The sequence below is a fragment of the Magnolia sinica genome, chromosome 1 (assembly GCF_029962835.1).
Source record: "Magnolia sinica isolate HGM2019 chromosome 1, MsV1, whole genome shotgun sequence".
NCBI classification, from domain to species: domain Eukaryota; kingdom Viridiplantae; phylum Streptophyta; class Magnoliopsida; order Magnoliales; family Magnoliaceae; genus Magnolia; species Magnolia sinica.
In genome coordinates, this window is record NC_080573.1 from 90,205,516 (window position 1) to 90,225,128 (window position 19,613).

Below are 19,613 nucleotides of genomic sequence, written 5' to 3' on the forward strand. Positions count from 1 at the left end.
GCCTGAGTCATACTCGTACTCGACTCTGCTCGGCCATCAAGCATGGAATCCATGCTCGTACTCTAATCGCTTGAGTACGAGCTGAGTACGAGTAGAAATCGAGTGGAGTAGAGTCCGAGTATTTGAGGCGAGTTCGAGTTCGAGTTTGAATTTGAACCCAATTTGAGCAGGGTTTTTGAGCAACGAGTTTGAACTTTGAGCCGAGTTCGAGTCATAAATTGAGATTCATTTGAATTTTAATTCGATTGTCAATTGGAATTCGAAGTTGACCAAAGCAATAAAATATATAAAATGCACATAATTTATGATTAAAAAACTCCGATAATTACATTAACATATTTACATTACATTGTTTAAAATGACAATTTATAACTAATAACCTCCATAAAAGGAGTGCCTTCCTGTATTGTCATCTGATCCATCGGAACTGCTATCTATTTTTTCATATACATATTGGTTCACTTCCTCTGAGCCAGAAGGCGAAGAGATATTTCCTTCGTACTCTTTTACACTTTGAACTAGATTTTTCAAACTTTCTTTATGTGAAGAATTGTATGTATTACCCAATGCCTTATAAAATTCACCGAGACGGGTCAGGAATTTGAATTTATTACTCTTTTTCTTCTTCTTGTTTGTCGTACTCTACCCTACTTCAACATCGTGTTGTCTTTGACTCGAATATCGCTGAAGTTTAGAAACATCTTCTATACTACGTTTTAAGGCGAGTTAGAATTGTTCTTCCTCCAAAGCTTTTAATCTGGCTTCCTCCTCTGTATCTTTTGTGGATGTCATTCGTGTACTAGATCCAGAAGCAGAAGGTTTGGATGGAGTAGAAGGTTTTCTATTCGAATCTAACAAGGCTTGAAAAAGAATTTGGACATCCTTAGGGACATTGGGGCATGGTTTTGCATCACCACCTCGACATGACAAGTGTAAGCGAAAGTGATTAGTTTTGTCCACAAACTTTGCGCCACACAAACCACACTTAATCTTTATTTTTCCAGACCTTGGTGGTGATTCAACCAGGGAAGCGTAGTCCCAAATGTTTATCGATAGGTCAGATGACGACATATCTACACTCAATTTTTAATAATAAAAAAATCAGAATATTGATAAATAATTTGAACTTGATATAGGAACCAAAGACAGCAATATAAATGTAGCAAAATTCAAAAATAAAAGCAAATGAAGAGACATGTAAATAAATATCAAAGATTCAAAGTCTTCCAAACCACATTCCAAAAAGATCAACACTTTCATATTTGCAGTTGCAGTGAAATAATATCACAGATCATTTAACTTTCAACCAAAAAGAATTGAAAAATCAAAAATAATTACTAATCTACAGGTAGAGACTCATCACGAATCTCAATCTCCTCTTCTTCATCATCATCATTCATATCTTCTCCCCATATCGGGCGTAATCAATCTTCCGTACAAATCAACGCTTCAACTGTATTTGGCGAAAGTGAGCTTCGATACTTGCTCACAACCCTGCTCCATGTGCTCAATGCGAATTCTGATGCCACAGTTGAAACTAGTATTGATAATATGACCCGTGCCATCACAGATAATGTAGGGTATTTTGATTCACTAACCCTCATCTTCCACCATTCCAACACATCAAATTCGAATCGCAGTACGATTGGCTCCTTGAGGTACATTTCTAGCTCTAATTCCTTAGTATCAAATCTCATTCGTGCTTGTGCGAAGTATGCTATGTATTCATTTAGCACATCTGGATTACCAGGTACAGAAATATTCGCATCTCTACTTCTTCAACACCCGCTGCAGGTAAAGTATTAACATACGATTTGTACAAATCTTTAAGGGCTTGACGAACCTTAGACGTCTCTGCTGCCGCTTTTTCAGTAGGATAAAGTTTCATGAAAATAAAGCTAACCAACCCCATATTACAACAAGGATCAAGAACAACTGCCAAGGATATCAACAGATGACATTCGTCCCAGTATTTATCGAACTTCGTCTTCATACCAACTGTCATCTGGCGTATGAAATTTGGACCCGCACTGGCATTTTTCTGTAGAGCATCCTTAATATTCCAAAGATACGGAAGAAACAAATTCGCGGTTGGATACTGATTCTCAGAAAAATCTTCGTGCAATTATAAAAAACTTTGAGAAATGTGTGAACTTGTTGTGCTTTGGCCAAATCATCTTTGCTCGGCAACCAAGAATACGTTCTGTCATGCTTCGCGTATTCAGGAAATGCAATCTGTAATTCCATTGTCGTATCTAACATTTCATAGGTCGAGTTCTAACGTGTACAGGCATCCAACTTCAACATTTTTTTAGATGACACATTCAAACGTTGGATGATGTCATTCCATATACTCAGTCTTGATGGCGACTCCCTTAAATATTTCACACTTTCTCTTATGTTCTTTATAGTGTTGTCAATTTCTTTCAGCCCTTCTTGTACAATCAAATTTACAATATGGGCACAACATCTGACCTGGAATATTTTTCCTTTAAAAAATAAATTTCCTGTAGCCCTAAACTGGTTACGTAAGCATGAAATGACATTGTCATTTGCTGAAGCATTGTCTAAAGTTATTGCTGAAATTTTCTTCTCAATGCCCTAGCCTTCTAGACAACTGTAAATACAATCTGAAATAAGTAAACCAGTATGTGGAGGAAGGTTGCGGAAGTTCAAAATTCTCTTGCATAGTTTTCAATCCTTATCGATATAGTGAGAGGTTAATGAAATGTATCCTTTTCTTTGATTGGACGCTGTCCATAAATCATACGTCAAAGCTATTCTGAACACTAAAGCCAAAACTTCTTTCAGTTTCATCTTCTCCTTTGCGTACATCTTTATGCACTCTCTGCACTGTGACGCGGGAGACATTCTCAGTCCGAGGGTTAAGGAATTGATAGAAAGCCCTAAACCCTTTACTTTCTATCATTTTGAAAGGTTTTTCTTCTAGAATCACTAATCTAGCATACCACTCATTCAGCTTCTCTTTGTCAAACTTATGAGTGGACACTACGCCTTGAGAGTCGTCCCCTTCTGACCTCGTAAATGACAGCAACTGTTTGCTGGGAGGAGGGAGTCTTGGTCTCTTAGGACACATCTTCAAATATCTAATTAGATATGTCATAGATCCTCTTTGAATCTTGCTGAATAACCCTTTGCAGTGATTACATTTTATCTTCTATACACCGTTAATTGTCACATCTTTGAAATCATCCCACACTGCTGATCTCTTCTTATTTCCTTTGCATACAGTTGACGTATCTGTGTCTCCCTATACGATTAGAGGAGATGTGGTTGATGCACCCTTTCCAGGGGTATTGGGGCTTTCGTCTTGACTAGTCATATAAAAATAAAGTTCTCGATATGTTATACGGCTATACCTAGACGGTTAGACCGCTAGACAGGCATACTTACTTAACTGTCTAAATCAGTTACCCATTCAAGGTTGGATAGATTGTAATGACTTTATTTTTCAATTTAAATGCTATGCCAAAATTTCAGTAGCATCTCCCCTTATCTCTCCAGAATATATTAATCTTGTATTTGATTTTCATATCAATCATCAACACAAAGTGTGGACATTTGATGACGGAAATAAATACATGAAATATATCCAGAGAGAAAAAGGAGAGACGAAACTAGAACAGACATATGCACTGAAATTGAAATACATGAAGACATTACAATCTAACCCTGAACTGTCTAAAAATGGACAATTTGAGAATTTCTATGCATCAAAGAACACACTGAATCTATGTCTGGCAATAGAGAAATCCTCAAATGGGCAACTGATTATCCTATACTACAACTAGAACAATACAAATAATTCATATCTATGCAATTAAAGGAGCATGTTGAAATTGACATTCATCATCTTGCTAACTAATAACAAAATGTAAAATGAAAAACCAAAGGAATCTTAAAGTGGTAGCATTCAATACTAACAAAGTAACAAGTAAACTATTATTTATAAAGTAAATTAAGAAACAAAGAAAACATAACTATTAGGGTTTGGATCTTGAATAGTAGAGGACAATAATTAACATATTAATAATTTCCATATTAACATATTTCCATAGTAACATATTTTTATATTACCAATTTCTATATTAACATATATTAGCTATATTAACATATATAGCTAATATATATAGCTAATATGTGTTTAGGGTCCTGATTTGGGCAGATTCGTATGCCCTATTTACAATCTTATTAGGACAGATTTAAAGGCCATCATGTGGCCCGATTTTGGACAATTTTTATGGCTCATCAATGAACATATTTATGGCTGTTCAAGGGTCCAGATTTGGACAGATTTATGGACCATCCAAAGGTCCAAATTCGGCTAGTTTTCTGGACAATTGGCCAGATTTGAGGCCATCCAAGGTCCATATTTTGGACAAATTTGTGGGCGGTTTAACAGTCCAAAATGGACTGGTTAGTGGGTCATTTTGTGGTCCAGAATTGGACAGATACCTGAGCCATTTAAAGTTCTAGAAAAGGACAGATTCATGGACCATCCAATGGTCCTGGTTTGGACAGTTTTCTGGGCCATCAAACGGTTCATATTTGGGGTGGCTTTCGGGCCCATTTAAAGGTGCGATTTGGGACAAATTTATGGTCCAAAGTGGCTATCCAAAATGGATAGATTGTGGGCCCTTCTCATGGCAAAAAATTAGATAGATTTGATGCCAATTTCTCCATCCATCTTGGGCATATTTGAATCACAAATCGAGGGTTCCACTTGCAAAAAAAAAGGGAAAAAAGAAAATTTCAGAATAACCAATGCATACAATAATAAAAAGAAAAAGAAAAGAAAGTATGTATAGGGACTCACATGTGCGTGCAGGGCAGGGATGACGAATGAGTAGTAGGGATGAGCTGTGGCACCAGACGAGTAACAGGGGATGAACTGTGGCACCGAATGAGTGGCAACGATGAGCTCCGGCACCGGACAGGCCGCAGGGACGAGTGGCAGGGTCTAGCACCACCGGACAGGGGACAGGGGAGTGAGAGAGAGAGGGAAGAAGAGGGACGGCCGGACGGGTGCTGGGAGAGGGAGGAGAGAGAGAGAGGGGGGGGGGGGGGATTTTTTCGAACGGGCGCTGGGAGGGAAGAAGGAAAGGGGGTTTTTGAACGGGTGCTGTTTGAAAACGACCGGACTAGATTTTTTTTTTTTTTGCACGTGTTTTTAACGAGTCAAGTATCAAGTATCGAGTCGAGTACTGCCCTACTCGTACTCTACTCGAAATCAAAACATGTCTTAAAAAACCGATTGTACTCAGCTCTAACTCATGACGAGTCGAGTCGAGTCGAGCAAGTAACCGAGCATACTCTGCTCGTGTACAGCTCTAGCTCGATGTATGGGTTCTATCCTCGCTGTCCGTCCATTTGATGGGCGTGGGACCCACGTGATGTGAATGTTTTATCTGCGCCGTCCATCTGACGGGCCCGCTATGATGTAAGTGTTTTATCCTCAGTGTCCATCTGTGAGATCCACCTGCCATGCCATCCAGCAGCGGTGGGCCCTACCCTATTGTAAGTGTTGTATACACACCATCCATGGGACCCACTTAAATGTATGTGTTTTATGTCCACAGTCCGTCCATTTCCTGGACGTGGGCCCACCATGTTGTACGTGTTTCAGCCATGCCGTTCATCCATTTTCTGGATGCGGACCCCACCATAATGTATGTATTCTATCTACGTCATCCAACGGCAATAGGGTCCACTCGATGTGTTTCATCCATGCGGTCCGATGGCAGTAGGTCCACTGTGATGTATTTTATCCATGCTGCCCAACAGATGTGGACCCCACCGTGATGCATTTTATCTACATCATCTAGATTTGTGGGAACCCACCTTGATTCTATATACACACCGTCCATCTGGACGGTGCTGTATTGGCTGACCATGATGTATGTGCTTTGCAACAATGCTGCCCGTCTGTTTTGTGGGACGATGGGCCCCTTGATGCATGCATTCTATATCTAGCTGTCCATTTGTTTTGTCGTGGGATGGGTGGGGTCCACCTTGAGATGTTTGAATACCCATACCGTTCACATGGAAATCCCACCTGTGATGTATGTTTTAACCACGTTGTCCATTTGTTTTTGTTAAACCATGGGTTGCCCCATCAGGCCCATGTGATGTATTTATGGCCTTTGAATCAGGGCCATGTGATGTATTTATGGCCTTTGGATCAGCCCATGTGATGTATTTATGGCCATTTGGTGAGGCCCATTGTAATGTATTTTAGGCCCACAAGATGCAGCCCATGTGATGCGGCCCATTGTGACGCTTATTAGGCCAAGGTGATGCGGCCCATTGTGAGGTGTAAGGCCTAAGTGATGCGGCCCATTACGAGGTGTATTAGGCCCATGTGATGCAGCCCATTGTGATGTATTTGCGGCCCACGTAATGAGGCCCTTTGTGATGTATGAGCGGCCCACTTAATGTACATGAGGCCCATTAGTGCGGCCTATGTGAAGCGGCCCACTTGATGTATATGAGGCCTATCGTTGCAGCCCATCTTGATGTATATGACGCCCATTGGTGTGGCCTATCTTGATGTATATGAGACCCATATGATGAGGCCCATTGTGATGTATTCGAGGCCCATGGAATGTGGCCCATTATGATGTATTCAAGGACCATGAGTGAGGCCCAATGCGATGTATGTGAGGCCCTTGTATGAGGCCCAAAGCGATGTATATAAGGACCGATGTGACGTGTGATTCCACCATGATGTATGCAATGATGTTTATGATAGGCCATGCCTTGGGAGCAATGACGGTTAAATGTCTACATTGTGACCTTCCCTTAGACCTCGTTAGGCCCATTCTTGATTTGAATAGGCCGTCTAGGTTCATCCTTGATATGAGGAGAGTACATAATCATCATATAACATACTTAGTATAGCTCCACGATCCATGCCCATGCGTATCATATATATGCTTAATATGAGGAGTATTTAATCATATCATATGTCATTGGGTAGATTATTATGAGGCTCCCAGAGAGACGGAGTTGCCCCACATGGTCGCGTGGCACGCACAGGTTTGACGCATGACTGGATGGTATGACTCATGCATATTGCAATTGTGTGACATAATCACTTGGCGCCCTAGCGATATCAGAGTTGTGGCCTCCACAGGTTCATCGTGGATAACCAGATGAGATACCAGAAATATTTGGTTATAGCACTGTAAGCACGTAGGATGTCCTTGGGTAAGAGTCCGAGAATTCTCTTGGTATCGGAGGATACCTCAACGTGTAGACCAAGTGGATACATGAGCACCTGAGTGCCGAATATCAGTATGCGGCGTCTCCCACTGTGTTGTGGTTGGTTGGGAGGGGGGTGTGGTCTTATCCGCCTGAGTGACGGGGCAATAAGCTAGGTTGAGTATGACTAGTTCGTAAATAGGTCCGTTATCGACAATGTAGGTAGGTATTGACAGAGTACTGGCTAGGCGGATAGTGAGGTCTTTTCCACTCACTGGTTTGTGGTTAGGGAGGCGGCAGCCATTGTGGAGTGTACTAGACCCTGGTGATATCCCAGAGATGAGCTATACCGACATGTGGACTTACTGAGTGGGAGTTGCGTACTCAGCATTTGACTCATTTATTCACTATCCACTCGGGCTGGTGGTGCGCAATCAAGTCATCGTGTGTACCTTTGCAGTGGCTAGGATTTCGGTTGGGGCGTGTGACCAACCTGAGATCAGGATTTTACCACATTGAGTCTAGCTATCCAAATTTAGGTATGGACTGGTTTGGATAGAAATCCCTTGTGATGGACTCCACAGCCTGCGATACTACGTGCTATCATCCTGACTTCATACTCCAACTTGGTCATTTCATTCGCACTACATATTGCATTCTTGGCACTTATCTTGTGCACACACTTACACACCCTCTAAGCTTTCTATAAGCTTATGCATAATAGATGCGTGCAGGTGGCGTTAGGTCGCATCAGCGTTGAGCTTGGAGCATGCGGCTGTCTTATAGAGCTTTGATTTTCGATATATGTATATTTCCCTTTCAGCACTGTATTCAACTGTTTATATTAGTGGATATGTGATAATGATGTTGCCTTTGTGATTTGGGTAAACTTGTGGTTATGCTTCTTATGGAACAAATTTACACTGAAAATCCTTCTTGTAGGATCTCAGGATTAGAATCTGGCGTATAAGCGCTGGGAGCCGAGAATATGGTACTACAGAGGCTGTTGGCACTGAATTCAGCAATCGGGAATTCTATGAACCTGTTTTCCGAGTTTGGGGCATGACATTAACTCTTAAGGATGGGTGATGGGCCAACAATGGGGCTGAATCAGTGTTTAATCCGTATGATCTATGCTTCATCCTTAAGGCACTCAGAATCTGATTAGAATTATCATAAGATGGGCAGTGATGACAAACAAATTTTTTTATTTCAAATTTATCAACTTTTACATATATGACATTGAATTATGGTGTATACACACCCTTCATTGCCCACCTAGTCGATTTTTATATGAGATGCCTAAGAAATACATCATGGATGGTTTAGATCTGTTAATCAATGTAAACATAATGATTTCAATGTCAATCATATACGGGTTTGGCCCAAGAATTGTGATCATTAATCTTATAGAAGAATAGGCCCATTAATGATCACTAAAGATCAGGCCCATGAATGTTTTTAGAAGACTAATGACCTAAAGGTGTTGAGGAGTGGGCCGAGAACTCATGAGTGGGCCCATGTATCTCAACAGGGCCAGAAAAGGATTCAAGCCGGTCACGGGTTCATAGACTAACCCCAAATAATAAGAATCGGGTCTGAGGACCCGACCTCATATAAGGAGTAGGCCCGGATGATATTCACGTTCTTATTGATGAGGAGCAGGCTATAATTGACAAGAGCGCATGATTGTATTTGTTAAGGATTGCTATAGGATTTTACATCCAAAGATTGTTATAATTTATTCTGTTTCACATGTAATGTTATTTCATTTCATAATTGTTAATTTTAGAGACATTGGTTGTATAAGTCATTATGGGCAACCACTTATATATTCTAAATAAAATACAAATTTTTCTTTATGTTGACTTGTCTATTCTACGCTTATCTGTTAACTCTGATGAAGAAAGAAAAAATTATATATGGGATTTTGCTCTTTATAAGTTAACACTCGATTTTTTGGAAAACAGGTTTTATACTCGGGTCCTGAAAAGCCGGGGCGTTACATGCATATTGGACCCCAGTTATTCCTTGGTTTTATGAACATGATAATGCTTAATTTTCTATTTTAATCATATTTGTGGTGCAAGGTGAATTTAATAGCTTGGATTAAAAAGGATGTTAAAAGCATAGATTTAATGCTCAAGAATCACCAAGACCAAGAATGAAGAATGCACATATTGAAGATTTAAGAAAATCAAGTCGAGAACGAAGAAAATCGGAGTTTTGAAGTGAATTTGCGTGATCCTTGACCAGTCCCAGTTCCGGTTCGACTAGTCTTGCATACGCTCGACCGGTCCTAGACTCTGCTCGACCAGTCCTGGATCGACCAGTCGAGCTGCCTCGACTTGAACTCCAGTAACTAAAATCGCTAAAATCAGGTCATCCTTGACTAGTCGAAGGAAACCCTTAACCAGTCCTAGGTTCGTAGCCAGCACACAAAGTGCGAAAATTTGAAGCAGTTTCTAAAAATTTTCAACTCAGTGCGAAAGTCTAAGGCCTAAAAGTATAAATAGGGGTCCTTATGGCACTCCTAGGCATCATCTAAGGTTTGAGGAGTGGAGCAAAAGCGTGGAGAAGCCATCGCCAAGAGTTTTTCTTCCCTTTCCTTAATAGTTTTTATACTTTTCTTAAGATATTCTAGTTCAATCATGTCTATGGTTGGCTAAACCTCTTAAATAGGGTTAAGAGGTGAAGCTTGTAGCGTGATGAGATGTTTCTATTACTTTGACTCATGTTTATATTGAACTCTCTTTGATTCTAGTTTGATTATAAGGAATACTTTTAGTTTTTAATGGTTCGTTGTGACTCAAATTACAATAGATCTGCGATAGCTTCGAGTATGTTCTTTTCATGTATTGAGATTGTGAAATTAGAAAATCCTGTTGTTCTCCATCGTCCCTTGGGCATGGTTGGATGATGGAATCATCCCTAACTTTCACAAATCTCTCAGATTGGTTTTGGGATTGGTAAATCTTGTTGTTTGCCTTGTCTCCTGGGCATGGTTTTATGATGGAATTACTTCCAGTTCTCATACCTCTCATCCATTGAGAACTAGGTCAAAGGAAGTTCATATTTGATTTTACTCAGATATCTTTCATTTGGATAGGATGGGACTCCATTTCCAATCGTGTGACTTGAATCAAGCATAGATCTCCTTGATCTCAACAAGTGGATCCTTGGAAACCCTAGTTTCCTACCTTTGAGTTTCTTAAGTTTTTCATTAAATCTCTCACAATTACTTAAATATTTCAGATTTAGATTTTCATCTTTTTCTAGTTCTTCTTCTAGTTGCTTTCAGAAAACACACGAGATTAGTCCCTGTAGATTCGACTTCGGTCTCACCGAGATTGTTACTACATTGCGACCCTACACTTGGGGTTGTGAACAATTAGCTAGAGAAAAGGAAGCCAAAAAGCTGAAAATCTATAATGACTCAGAGCTAATGGACAATCAAGTGAGAATTCTTTAAAATAATTCTCTCTCTATAAGAGGCAGATCATGAGAATTCAACGAATCAAAATAACAAGTACACAAATATTCCTTATATGCATATAATTCATGCTATAAATAACAATTTCTAATCATATGAGCAAGAATTCTAAAATAGCAAAATAGCATGTAATTGGAGAGAGAAAATTTTGATTTTTTTTTCTAGGATATTACACCTTGTGACTCCAACATCCTCTGATCAATCTTCATCCTCTGCTACAAGTTTTTCTATGCTAGGTATACCTCTTTCTCATACTCTTATTGCCTTAAGAAAAGAAAAGAAAAGAGTTATTCATCATACTACTCATTTATTTGATTTTTCGTGTCACGTTACTTATCCAATCCAATCATATGTATCCCTTGAAAAATATTCTAAACAACATGTAGCTTTCGTAAGTTCCATCTTTACCCATGTCGAACTTGACAGCTTTGCAGATGCATGATCACAAGATGAATAAAAGAAGGTTATGCATGCAGAATTAGGAGGATTTACGAAAAGAAAAAAAAAACACTTGAAAAATAGTGCACTTGCCTAATGGAAAAAAAAAAAAAAACCAATTGGCTGCAAATGGGTGTACAAAATCAAATAAAAAAGTGATAACATCATAAAAAGATATAAGGTTATATTGGTTGCGAAAGGATTTACCCATAATTATGGCATTGATTATTAAGAAACTTTTGCACATGTGGTCAAGATGTGCTTTATACACGTGTTGTTGTCCAATACAATTAATCAATAGTGGCCATTATATCAATTACATGTAAAAATGTCTTTTTACATGGAGATCTTCATGAAGAAGTATAGATGATAGTATACCAAAATCGTCATTTAGGAACAGTTTTAAACCATTCCTAAATGCTTTAGAAACAGTTTAATACCGTTCCTAAATGAGGCGTCGTAGAAAATCAGGAATGGTTCAGAACCGTTTTGGGTACCGTTTCAATTTTTTGAAACGGAATTTTAGGAACGGTTTTAAACTGTTCTGGCGCCAACGGTCATATTTGAGAACAGTATTTTTTTCTTATTTCGGAACGATTTTAAACAAAAAAACCTGCTGTATAAAATAAATTAAAATAAAATATATTTAAGCCATATTCATTTAAGAATCAAAAGATAGTAAAAACAACTATGATGTAATTTGAAACATTATTTATCTGACTTGCAAACCTGACAGTAAAAACTAAAATCTACAATGGAAGACTTCAAAATAAAAAGACAATTCAATGAAAGTCCGTCAAGCAGATGAAGAGCTCCACAATGTGATGGCCTTTTATGTACCTAACTAACAAGCAACAAGTAAAAAAATAAGAATAAAAACATGTGAATAGATTGAAAGAACAACAATCAACTATCAAAACAGTGTGAAAATATTGTGACAATTGAACATACATATGGGGGACTGTTGTTAGTTGACTCACCTGGTTTTTGGATATGATCGATGCACTCGTGACTCGAGGGGAGCTCGTTCTAGACCAAGCGAGGCAAACTTGTTCACTTGCTGGGTGCAAAAATGCATCTCCTGTAAAATTTATAACAACATAAGAACACCACCTATGGTAGTTCAACAAGGAAACTCCGGCAATCGTCTTAACTGAAACTTGTAATGCATATAGAACTAGCAAAAGGTAGAGATGCTGAAAATTTCTGCTGAGGAATGTTCAAAATCCAGAATGTAATACTCTAGATTCTTATGAGAAATGCATCATGTACATTGTAAAAAGATATTTGGAATGGCATTGCAGGTATAATTGGACTTGCTTTCTAGGCTGATTTGGAATGGCATTGCAGGTATAATCAATAATAGAAATCAGACCAAAGTTCTGAAGTTTTCTAGAATGTATTTCTGAAGAGGAATGGGTTAGAAGCATTGCCTTCAGCTTCATCTTCCCATCATTAGCCATAAATCTGTAGATTACATTAAAATATTAGTTGTCAATGCACACATATCTCCCATAATCAAAAAAGAACCAGGCTAACAAACTGAGAGCCCCTTGGGTGGAACTTTCATAAGATCCACCCCATTAAAATATTAGTTGTCAATGCACATGTATCTCCCAAACCTGCAGATTACATTAAAACCATTCTTCTAATGTTCCTTGTCAAGATTAAAGAACTACCTAAAAAGTGCGGTATTCCAAAAACTAGGTAGGCCACACCATAGGAAACAAAAAAATATTGATGACTTGGAAAGAAGAGAAGGAACACTGTGGGGCTCCACAATGAGTTCCCCAGTTATTAAACTTTCAAATCCCAAAAGCGGCATATGCATGAAGTTGGAAATCATCATTAGTATGGTTTCTATAATTTAAAGGACAAAAAAAGAAACAAAAATTATCATTAGTATGGTTTCTATAATTTGAACAAAAATTATGTTGATGAACCTGCAAAGAAGTGTCATGAGAAAACAAAAATTGAACATAGGAGCATTACAAGGAGTAAAGCAACAAGGAGCAATAATAGTTCTTAAAGAAAAATAAATTTGATTTAAATAGTCATTCATTTCTTCAACAAGCTGGCTGGTGGATGTAATGGAACTACCCTTCACCATTTCCTGAAAATAGGAGTAAAGCAAGCAAAGAATTCTAGTTAATGTAATGGAACTAGCTTCACAACTATTGATTGCTCCAATCATTAATAAAAGGCATATACTGCACCTATGCATCATGTTTATCAAAATATCCCAAATATCACAAATCATATAAGATTCCAAACAATTTAGAATTGATCAATCACTGTGAAATGCCAAGTTATTTACCCAAGGCATGTTTTGTTCCACAACACTATAATGCAGATGCATAAGAGATTAGGTTATTTGGCAAGTAATGCAAATGCATAAGAGATTAGGTTATCTAACAAGGCATGTTTTGTTCCACAACACTCTAATGCAAATGCTACCTTGATGCCTGGTGGAGATGCTGAAAGTAATGAAAACCAATAGAAAAAGGTTAGCATTTCCAAGAAATGAGCTTTTCTCGAGATATAACCATGAGAACATTGTATTAAGTTACTATTGTAAAACACAGTTTGTGAAGCAGAGCCCTCTCAAAAGGAAATTGAGGTTTTCAGTTTTAAAAAGAGATAAATACATCTTGGTTTTTGGTTGGCATGGACGAATGGAAAATCAAGTATACTCATGATGAAAGGATTGAATTCATCATCTGGAACTCAGTTCTGGAAACTGTTGCAAATTTCATTCACTGAAATGTCCTGTTCATAGCCATTTACTTTCCTTGTCATTCAGTTAAATACCTATGCCAATAAAATCTATCAAGTTCTACCATGCATCACAATATTATGCGAATCCACCGCATCCAACTTATGTGAATCAGTTGGATCATGCCATAGTCAGAAGAAAACAGATTTGATAAACACGTGACTGTTAATGAAGGGAAAGTACCATAACTCAAGTCAACAAGTCCTACTAGTTATATAATTGGATCAGAGAAGGCCAATGCATCTCCCATGAATTGAGATGCCATACAATAATAAAGGCTTGGACATGACAATATGCAGTTCTAAGACATATAGGAAGAATATTCCTGCAAATAAAAAGGGTCTAAGTTTGATTGACTTGTAATGAACAAATTCACTTGATCAAGTCAATTCAAATTGAGTCAGTCAATACTTACAGTAAGCTAGCTTGGGTTTCTCTAAACCTAAAGAACCTAGTCAAAAGTACTTTGACATTTTGATCAATAGCTCAAAAATTCAAAAGAGTACTCAAAGACTAGATTAGATAGCAGGGTAAAACAACAATCCATAGCCATTTGAAAACCAGCCAATCATAAAAGTAAAAAAGGGAATAGTACAAACATTATTTTAAAAAGAAAAAGAAAAAAGAAAGGGAACTTGTTCACCTGCACCATGGGTTGTTGGTCAATTCTATTGACCATTCACTTGTTTTACATACACACAGTCCACCTATTATAAAATAAAAAAAGAAGAGTGATTTTCAAAAAAAAAAAAAAAAAAAAAAAAAAACAAAAACAAAATTCAAATTCTAGCCTCCATGTTGTATTGGATGTATTTGACTGATACCGGCGATGTACACAATGCATGCCCCTGTTTGTTTTTTTTTTTGGATGGACTCATATGGACCTGACTAAAAGGACACTCCTCCAAATGCCTCGAACAATGGGGCAGTGGTACAGTTTGTCTTGCAACCATTGATGCCACCATATGCCAACTACAAATAGCAGAGTTTGTATGAGAGACTGAGTGCGAAGGGATTAGCTCCCATATATACGTCAGCCAAAAAAAAACAAGAATGTGACCAAGATGGAAAGGGGTCAAAGTAGCCCGGAGACTTCAAAATAGATGATAATGCTAACACAGACTCAATGCGAATGGGGATCCAAGATATCGAGAATTCATTACAACCATCCAACAGCTCTGAGTTTGAACATTCAGTTGCAGAGTGTTTAAGCTTTGGTTTACAGAATGAATTTGGTAAACTTATCTTAATATGCAAGGAACTTGGTAGCATCAATACCCGTCTTCAGAACATTTGCAATCCCATAAGTCCACTCGGCAGCTATGATGCACTGACTAGCATATTTGGGCCATGTGCCATCCGTGACAATGCCTAGCAGATGAACTGTACATGCATGCCAAGTATATGGAAATGCAATGCACGATAACTTAGATAAACAGGTCCAAAATTGGATCATTTTCCATGCAAAGTAGCTAATTGCTCCAGTACCTTATCACGTCATCTTCCACTAATTATTGCCGTTGGGAAATAGTTTGCAACATCCCGCACGACTTCACACATCTGTCAACAAGTTGCAACAAATTATGATGTGAAGAAAGCCTTTTAGCCCAACTTCAGCATAGAAAACTAACAAATGCAGGCTTTCTGAAAATGGCAGTCACAAATGTGTTAAAAGAAGAACAATAGAAAAATGTAGTTTGAGCATCCAATTGTGGAATTCTCTAGACAAAAAGGTGGAAATGGTCTAAAAACTCATATGAATGGAATAACTTTGCATTTCTAGAACTACAGTGCATTTATGTCAGGTGACTGAACATTTGTAGAAGGAAGCCTTCTGCATGGTACAAATAAAATACACACAATTAAATCCTTGTAGCATGTTTGCATACATATAACATATCTATATAACATAAACAAATCACCAAAAAACAAAAAAAAAAAAAAAAAAACAAAAAACAAAAAACAAAACAAACCAAAAAAAAATAAAAAAATAAAAATTGAGATGATGATGCATGTCAGAGGATACATACTTCAACAAATAAAAAATGGAAAACAAATTTACTAGGTTGAACTTCAATAAGAATCTCATATGAAATTGTAAACCTAAATATGCATGTTTTAAGTACACCTTAGAATCAGGCACCTTCACATATTCTACAGAAACAAGAAGAATATTTTCTGGCTTCAGATCTGTGTGAATAAGTCGCAAGTCATGCATAACTGTGAGAAGTAAAGAATACAAATAACATAAGAAATGATCTGACCATGGCCTGGAGCATTTTAACATAGTACTCCCTACTGCTATACTTGTCCACAAAAAGTAAATTGTTGTGGAACTCCAATTAACTAACTACTAAGAGAGAAGCAAGTGGAAACGATAGAATACGGAAAGCAATGAACCATTCATAGAGTCGACAGAGTAATCATAGAAGACTGAAACTAACCCAAAAAAGAAGAAGAATAAGAAGAGGATAGAACGATTCCTCTACAATTGACACTAGATAAAACCGTTTCACATTCCAATGATGCCTGCCAATTTCTCAAAAAAAAAAAAAAACACAACTCAATGCAACTCATATTAAACAAAACATCAAAATCCCAACAACATAATCAAATAAAGGAGGAAAAAAATACCACAACACATACTAGAAATTCATTAAAGAAACAAAAAAAAAAAAAAAAAAGAAGAAGAAGAAGCCATCACCATCATAGGCTAGGCCAATTGAACCAAACAACTCTTTTGCTACATTCTGTTTCTTTACAGGCATTGACTCTATATTAAGCACATCCATCTGTTTTAAGAGGTAATTAGAGAGTTGCTCAGCCCCTGCTAATTGTGAATTCATTGTGTTATATAGATTATGCAAAGACTGAATTTGTCAATATATAAAGTTTGAAAATGTCAATATCATAGCCCCTTGTCCAACAATGCAACCTGCAGCATACAAAAGAAAAAAGAAAAAAGAAAAAAAGACCACCTGATTGCATAAAAATATGAAAATTGCAGGCAATGCTGACAGATGGTGATGGAGAAGATTTTGACCAATCAGGCATTTGATTACTTTAAACATGAGGAATTTGTATTCACAAAAATATTGTTGCGTTGTGATTTTCTAAGTTGTGAATCAAATCTTTCTTAGTACAAGACTTCTTTAATACAATGGAATATCAGAGAAGTAAAAAGAAGAATGAAGAAAATGTAAACTTCTTTGTCCTTCTACATATGCCACTTCAGTGTCCTTCCTGCTTTTGTTTTTCCTTCTCAAATAACACAAAACAGACAGAAACATAGAGCATAAATCAAAGAAATGAAGGGAAGAAAATATAAGGAAAAAAAAAACTTTTAGAGTGAATTTTAAGTTTTACTTGTACTCAAATGCCCTGTCATCTAATTAGTGGCACACATGAATCTATTAGTGATGGAGAGTAATGTCTGGTGGGCAGAGCCATTTGTAGAACTCTTGCCAATCTAATTAGTGGCACACACGAAATCACAGCTTAACATTTATTTTGACTGCACAAAATGGGAGAGCTAATCACTCAAAGTAGATCCATGTGGTAGTAGGAATCTGCTTGTCATGGATAAAACACATACATCATGATGGGCCCCACAGCTTTTCTAATAGTGCACAGTACTGACATTGGTGCTGTGTGCCACACTACGCAATCTGAGTCCAAGGAGCACATGCAAAAGAAACATTCAATTCATACATAGAACAAGTCCACAATTAAATCATATATCATGAGCTTACATTTATTTTGACCACGCAAAATGGGGGAGCTGATAGCTCAAAGTAGATCCATGTAGTATTAGGAATCTGCTTGTCATGGTAAGCTGATTAATGAGAGAAATAGATGGCAGAAAACAGATCGTTTTTCATATGAAAAATAATGTAGGGGCATTTTCACACTGGGCTTGAGTGGGGTTGCTTGTGGGATGCATGGGCACACTCGAGGTGGGTGTGACCCACGGAGGAGGTCTCGTGTTCGAGACTCCTTACCAGGGGTGATTAATGCGCATTTCACACTAAGCTCGAGTGGGGTAGCCCGTGGGATGCGGGGACACACTCGGGGTGGGCGGCCCATGTGATTTGGGGCCCATGAAGGGGGTTCAGCCGAGGTCCTAACCCATGTGATGTGGGGCCTGAGCTATGAGATAAAGGGATTAATTCGCCATACTCTAATAATTCGAGCTTTTAGAGCAAGTGGTTAATTGTCCTGCATCAAATTGGTATCAGAGCAGGAGGTCTCGTGTTCGAGACTCCTCATTGGGGGTGATTAATGCAGGGGCATTTTCACACTGGGCTCAAGTGGGGTCGCTTGTGGGATGCATGGGCACACTCGGGGTGGGTGTAGCCCACGAAGGAGGTCTCGTATTCGAGACTCCTTACCAAGGGTGATTAATGCGCATTTCACACCAGGCTCGAGTGGGGTAGCCCGTGGGATGCGGGGACACACTCAGGGTGGGCGGCCCATGTGATTTGGAGCTCATGAAGGGGGTTCGGCTGAGGTCCTAACTCATGTGATGTGGGGCCTGGGTTATGAGATAAATGGATTAATTCGCCATACTCTAACAGTTCGAGCTTTTAGAGCAAGTGGTTAATTGTCCTGCATCAAATTAATGCAGGGACATTTTTACACTGGGCTCGAGTGGGGTCGCTTGTGGGATGCATGGGCACACTCGGGGTGGGTGTGGCCCACGGAGGAGGTCTCATGTTTGAAACTCCTTATCAGGAGTGATTAATGCGCATTTCACACCAGGCTCGAGTGGGATAGCCCGTGGGGTGCGGGGACACACTCGGGGTGGGCGGCTTATATGATTTGGAACCCACGAAGGGGGTTCGACCGAAGCCCTAATCCATGTGATGTGGGGCCTGGGCTATGAGATAAAGGGATTAATTGACCATACTCTAACAGTTCGAGCTTTTAGAGCAAGTGATTAATTGTCCTGCATCAAATTGGTATCAGAGCAGGAGGTCTCGTGTTCGAGACTCCTCACTGAGGGTGATTAATGCAGGGGCATTTTCACACTGGGCTCAAGTGGGGTTGCTTGTGGGATGCATGGGCACACTCGGGGTGGGTGTGGCCCACGGAGGAGGTCTCGTGTTCGAGACTCCTTACCAGGGGTGATTAATGTGCATTTCACACCAGGCTCGAGTGGGGTAGCCCGTGGGATGCGGGGACACACTCGGGGTAGGCAGCCCATGTGATTTAGGGCCTACGAAGGGGGCTCGGCCGAGGTCCTAACCCATGTGATGTGGGGCTTGGGCTATGAGATAAAGGGATTAATTCGCCATACTCTAACAGTTCGAGCTTTTAAAGTAGGTGGTTAATTGTCCTGCATCAGAAAAACTCTTTGTTTTTGGCTCCCTTTTGTAAATAATGATGAATTCTCCCTTTTGGAAATAGAATCAATCAGATCCTCTAGAAAAACCCAAAAGACCTCTTAACATACTCAATAAATGGCATCTAGATAATGGTAGATGGTCTGATTTTTGCAACATATCACAGGATTCCTTCACAACACATCACAATCTACTTCAAACGATGTATCACAAGCGGATTGTTGCAAACAACATATGGGATATCAAAAGACGACAACATATGGTGTCCAGCTGATTCTTTAAACACAAGATAAAACCAGTTCCTATAAATCACAAGATGATTTTCCAAACCAAATAT

The 19,613-nt window shown here is 38.8% G+C and overlaps 1 protein-coding gene and 2 long non-coding RNA genes across 3 annotated transcripts in view; 1 reads left to right on the plus strand and 2 right to left on the minus strand.

The window, feature by feature from the left end:
* Positions 1-11,776: 11,776 nt before the first annotated feature.
* LOC131251542 (uncharacterized) lies at positions 11,777-13,131 on the minus strand. The gene is made up of 2 exons (XR_009173970.1): positions 12,136-13,131; positions 11,777-11,995 (listed from the first exon to the last, which is right to left on the minus strand). It is a non-coding gene; the product is annotated as an uncharacterized LOC131251542 (long non-coding RNA).
* Positions 13,132-13,396: 265 nt separating this feature from the next.
* Positions 13,397-13,800, plus strand: LOC131251563 (uncharacterized). Its single transcript, XR_009173971.1, has 2 exons — positions 13,397-13,524; positions 13,562-13,800. It is a non-coding gene; the product is annotated as an uncharacterized LOC131251563 (long non-coding RNA).
* A 1,508-nt stretch (positions 13,801-15,308) lies between these two features.
* The window catches only part of LOC131251557 (ATP-dependent DNA helicase Q-like 2), a 36,558-nt gene continuing 32,253 nt past the window's right edge, over positions 15,309-19,613 (minus strand). Inside the window, exon 2 of the mRNA XM_058252314.1 lies at positions 15,309-15,491. Coding sequence (XP_058108297.1) covers positions 15,429-15,491 — 63 coding nt within the window. The 3' untranslated portion in view covers positions 15,309-15,428. The remainder of the gene's footprint in view (positions 15,492-19,613) is intronic.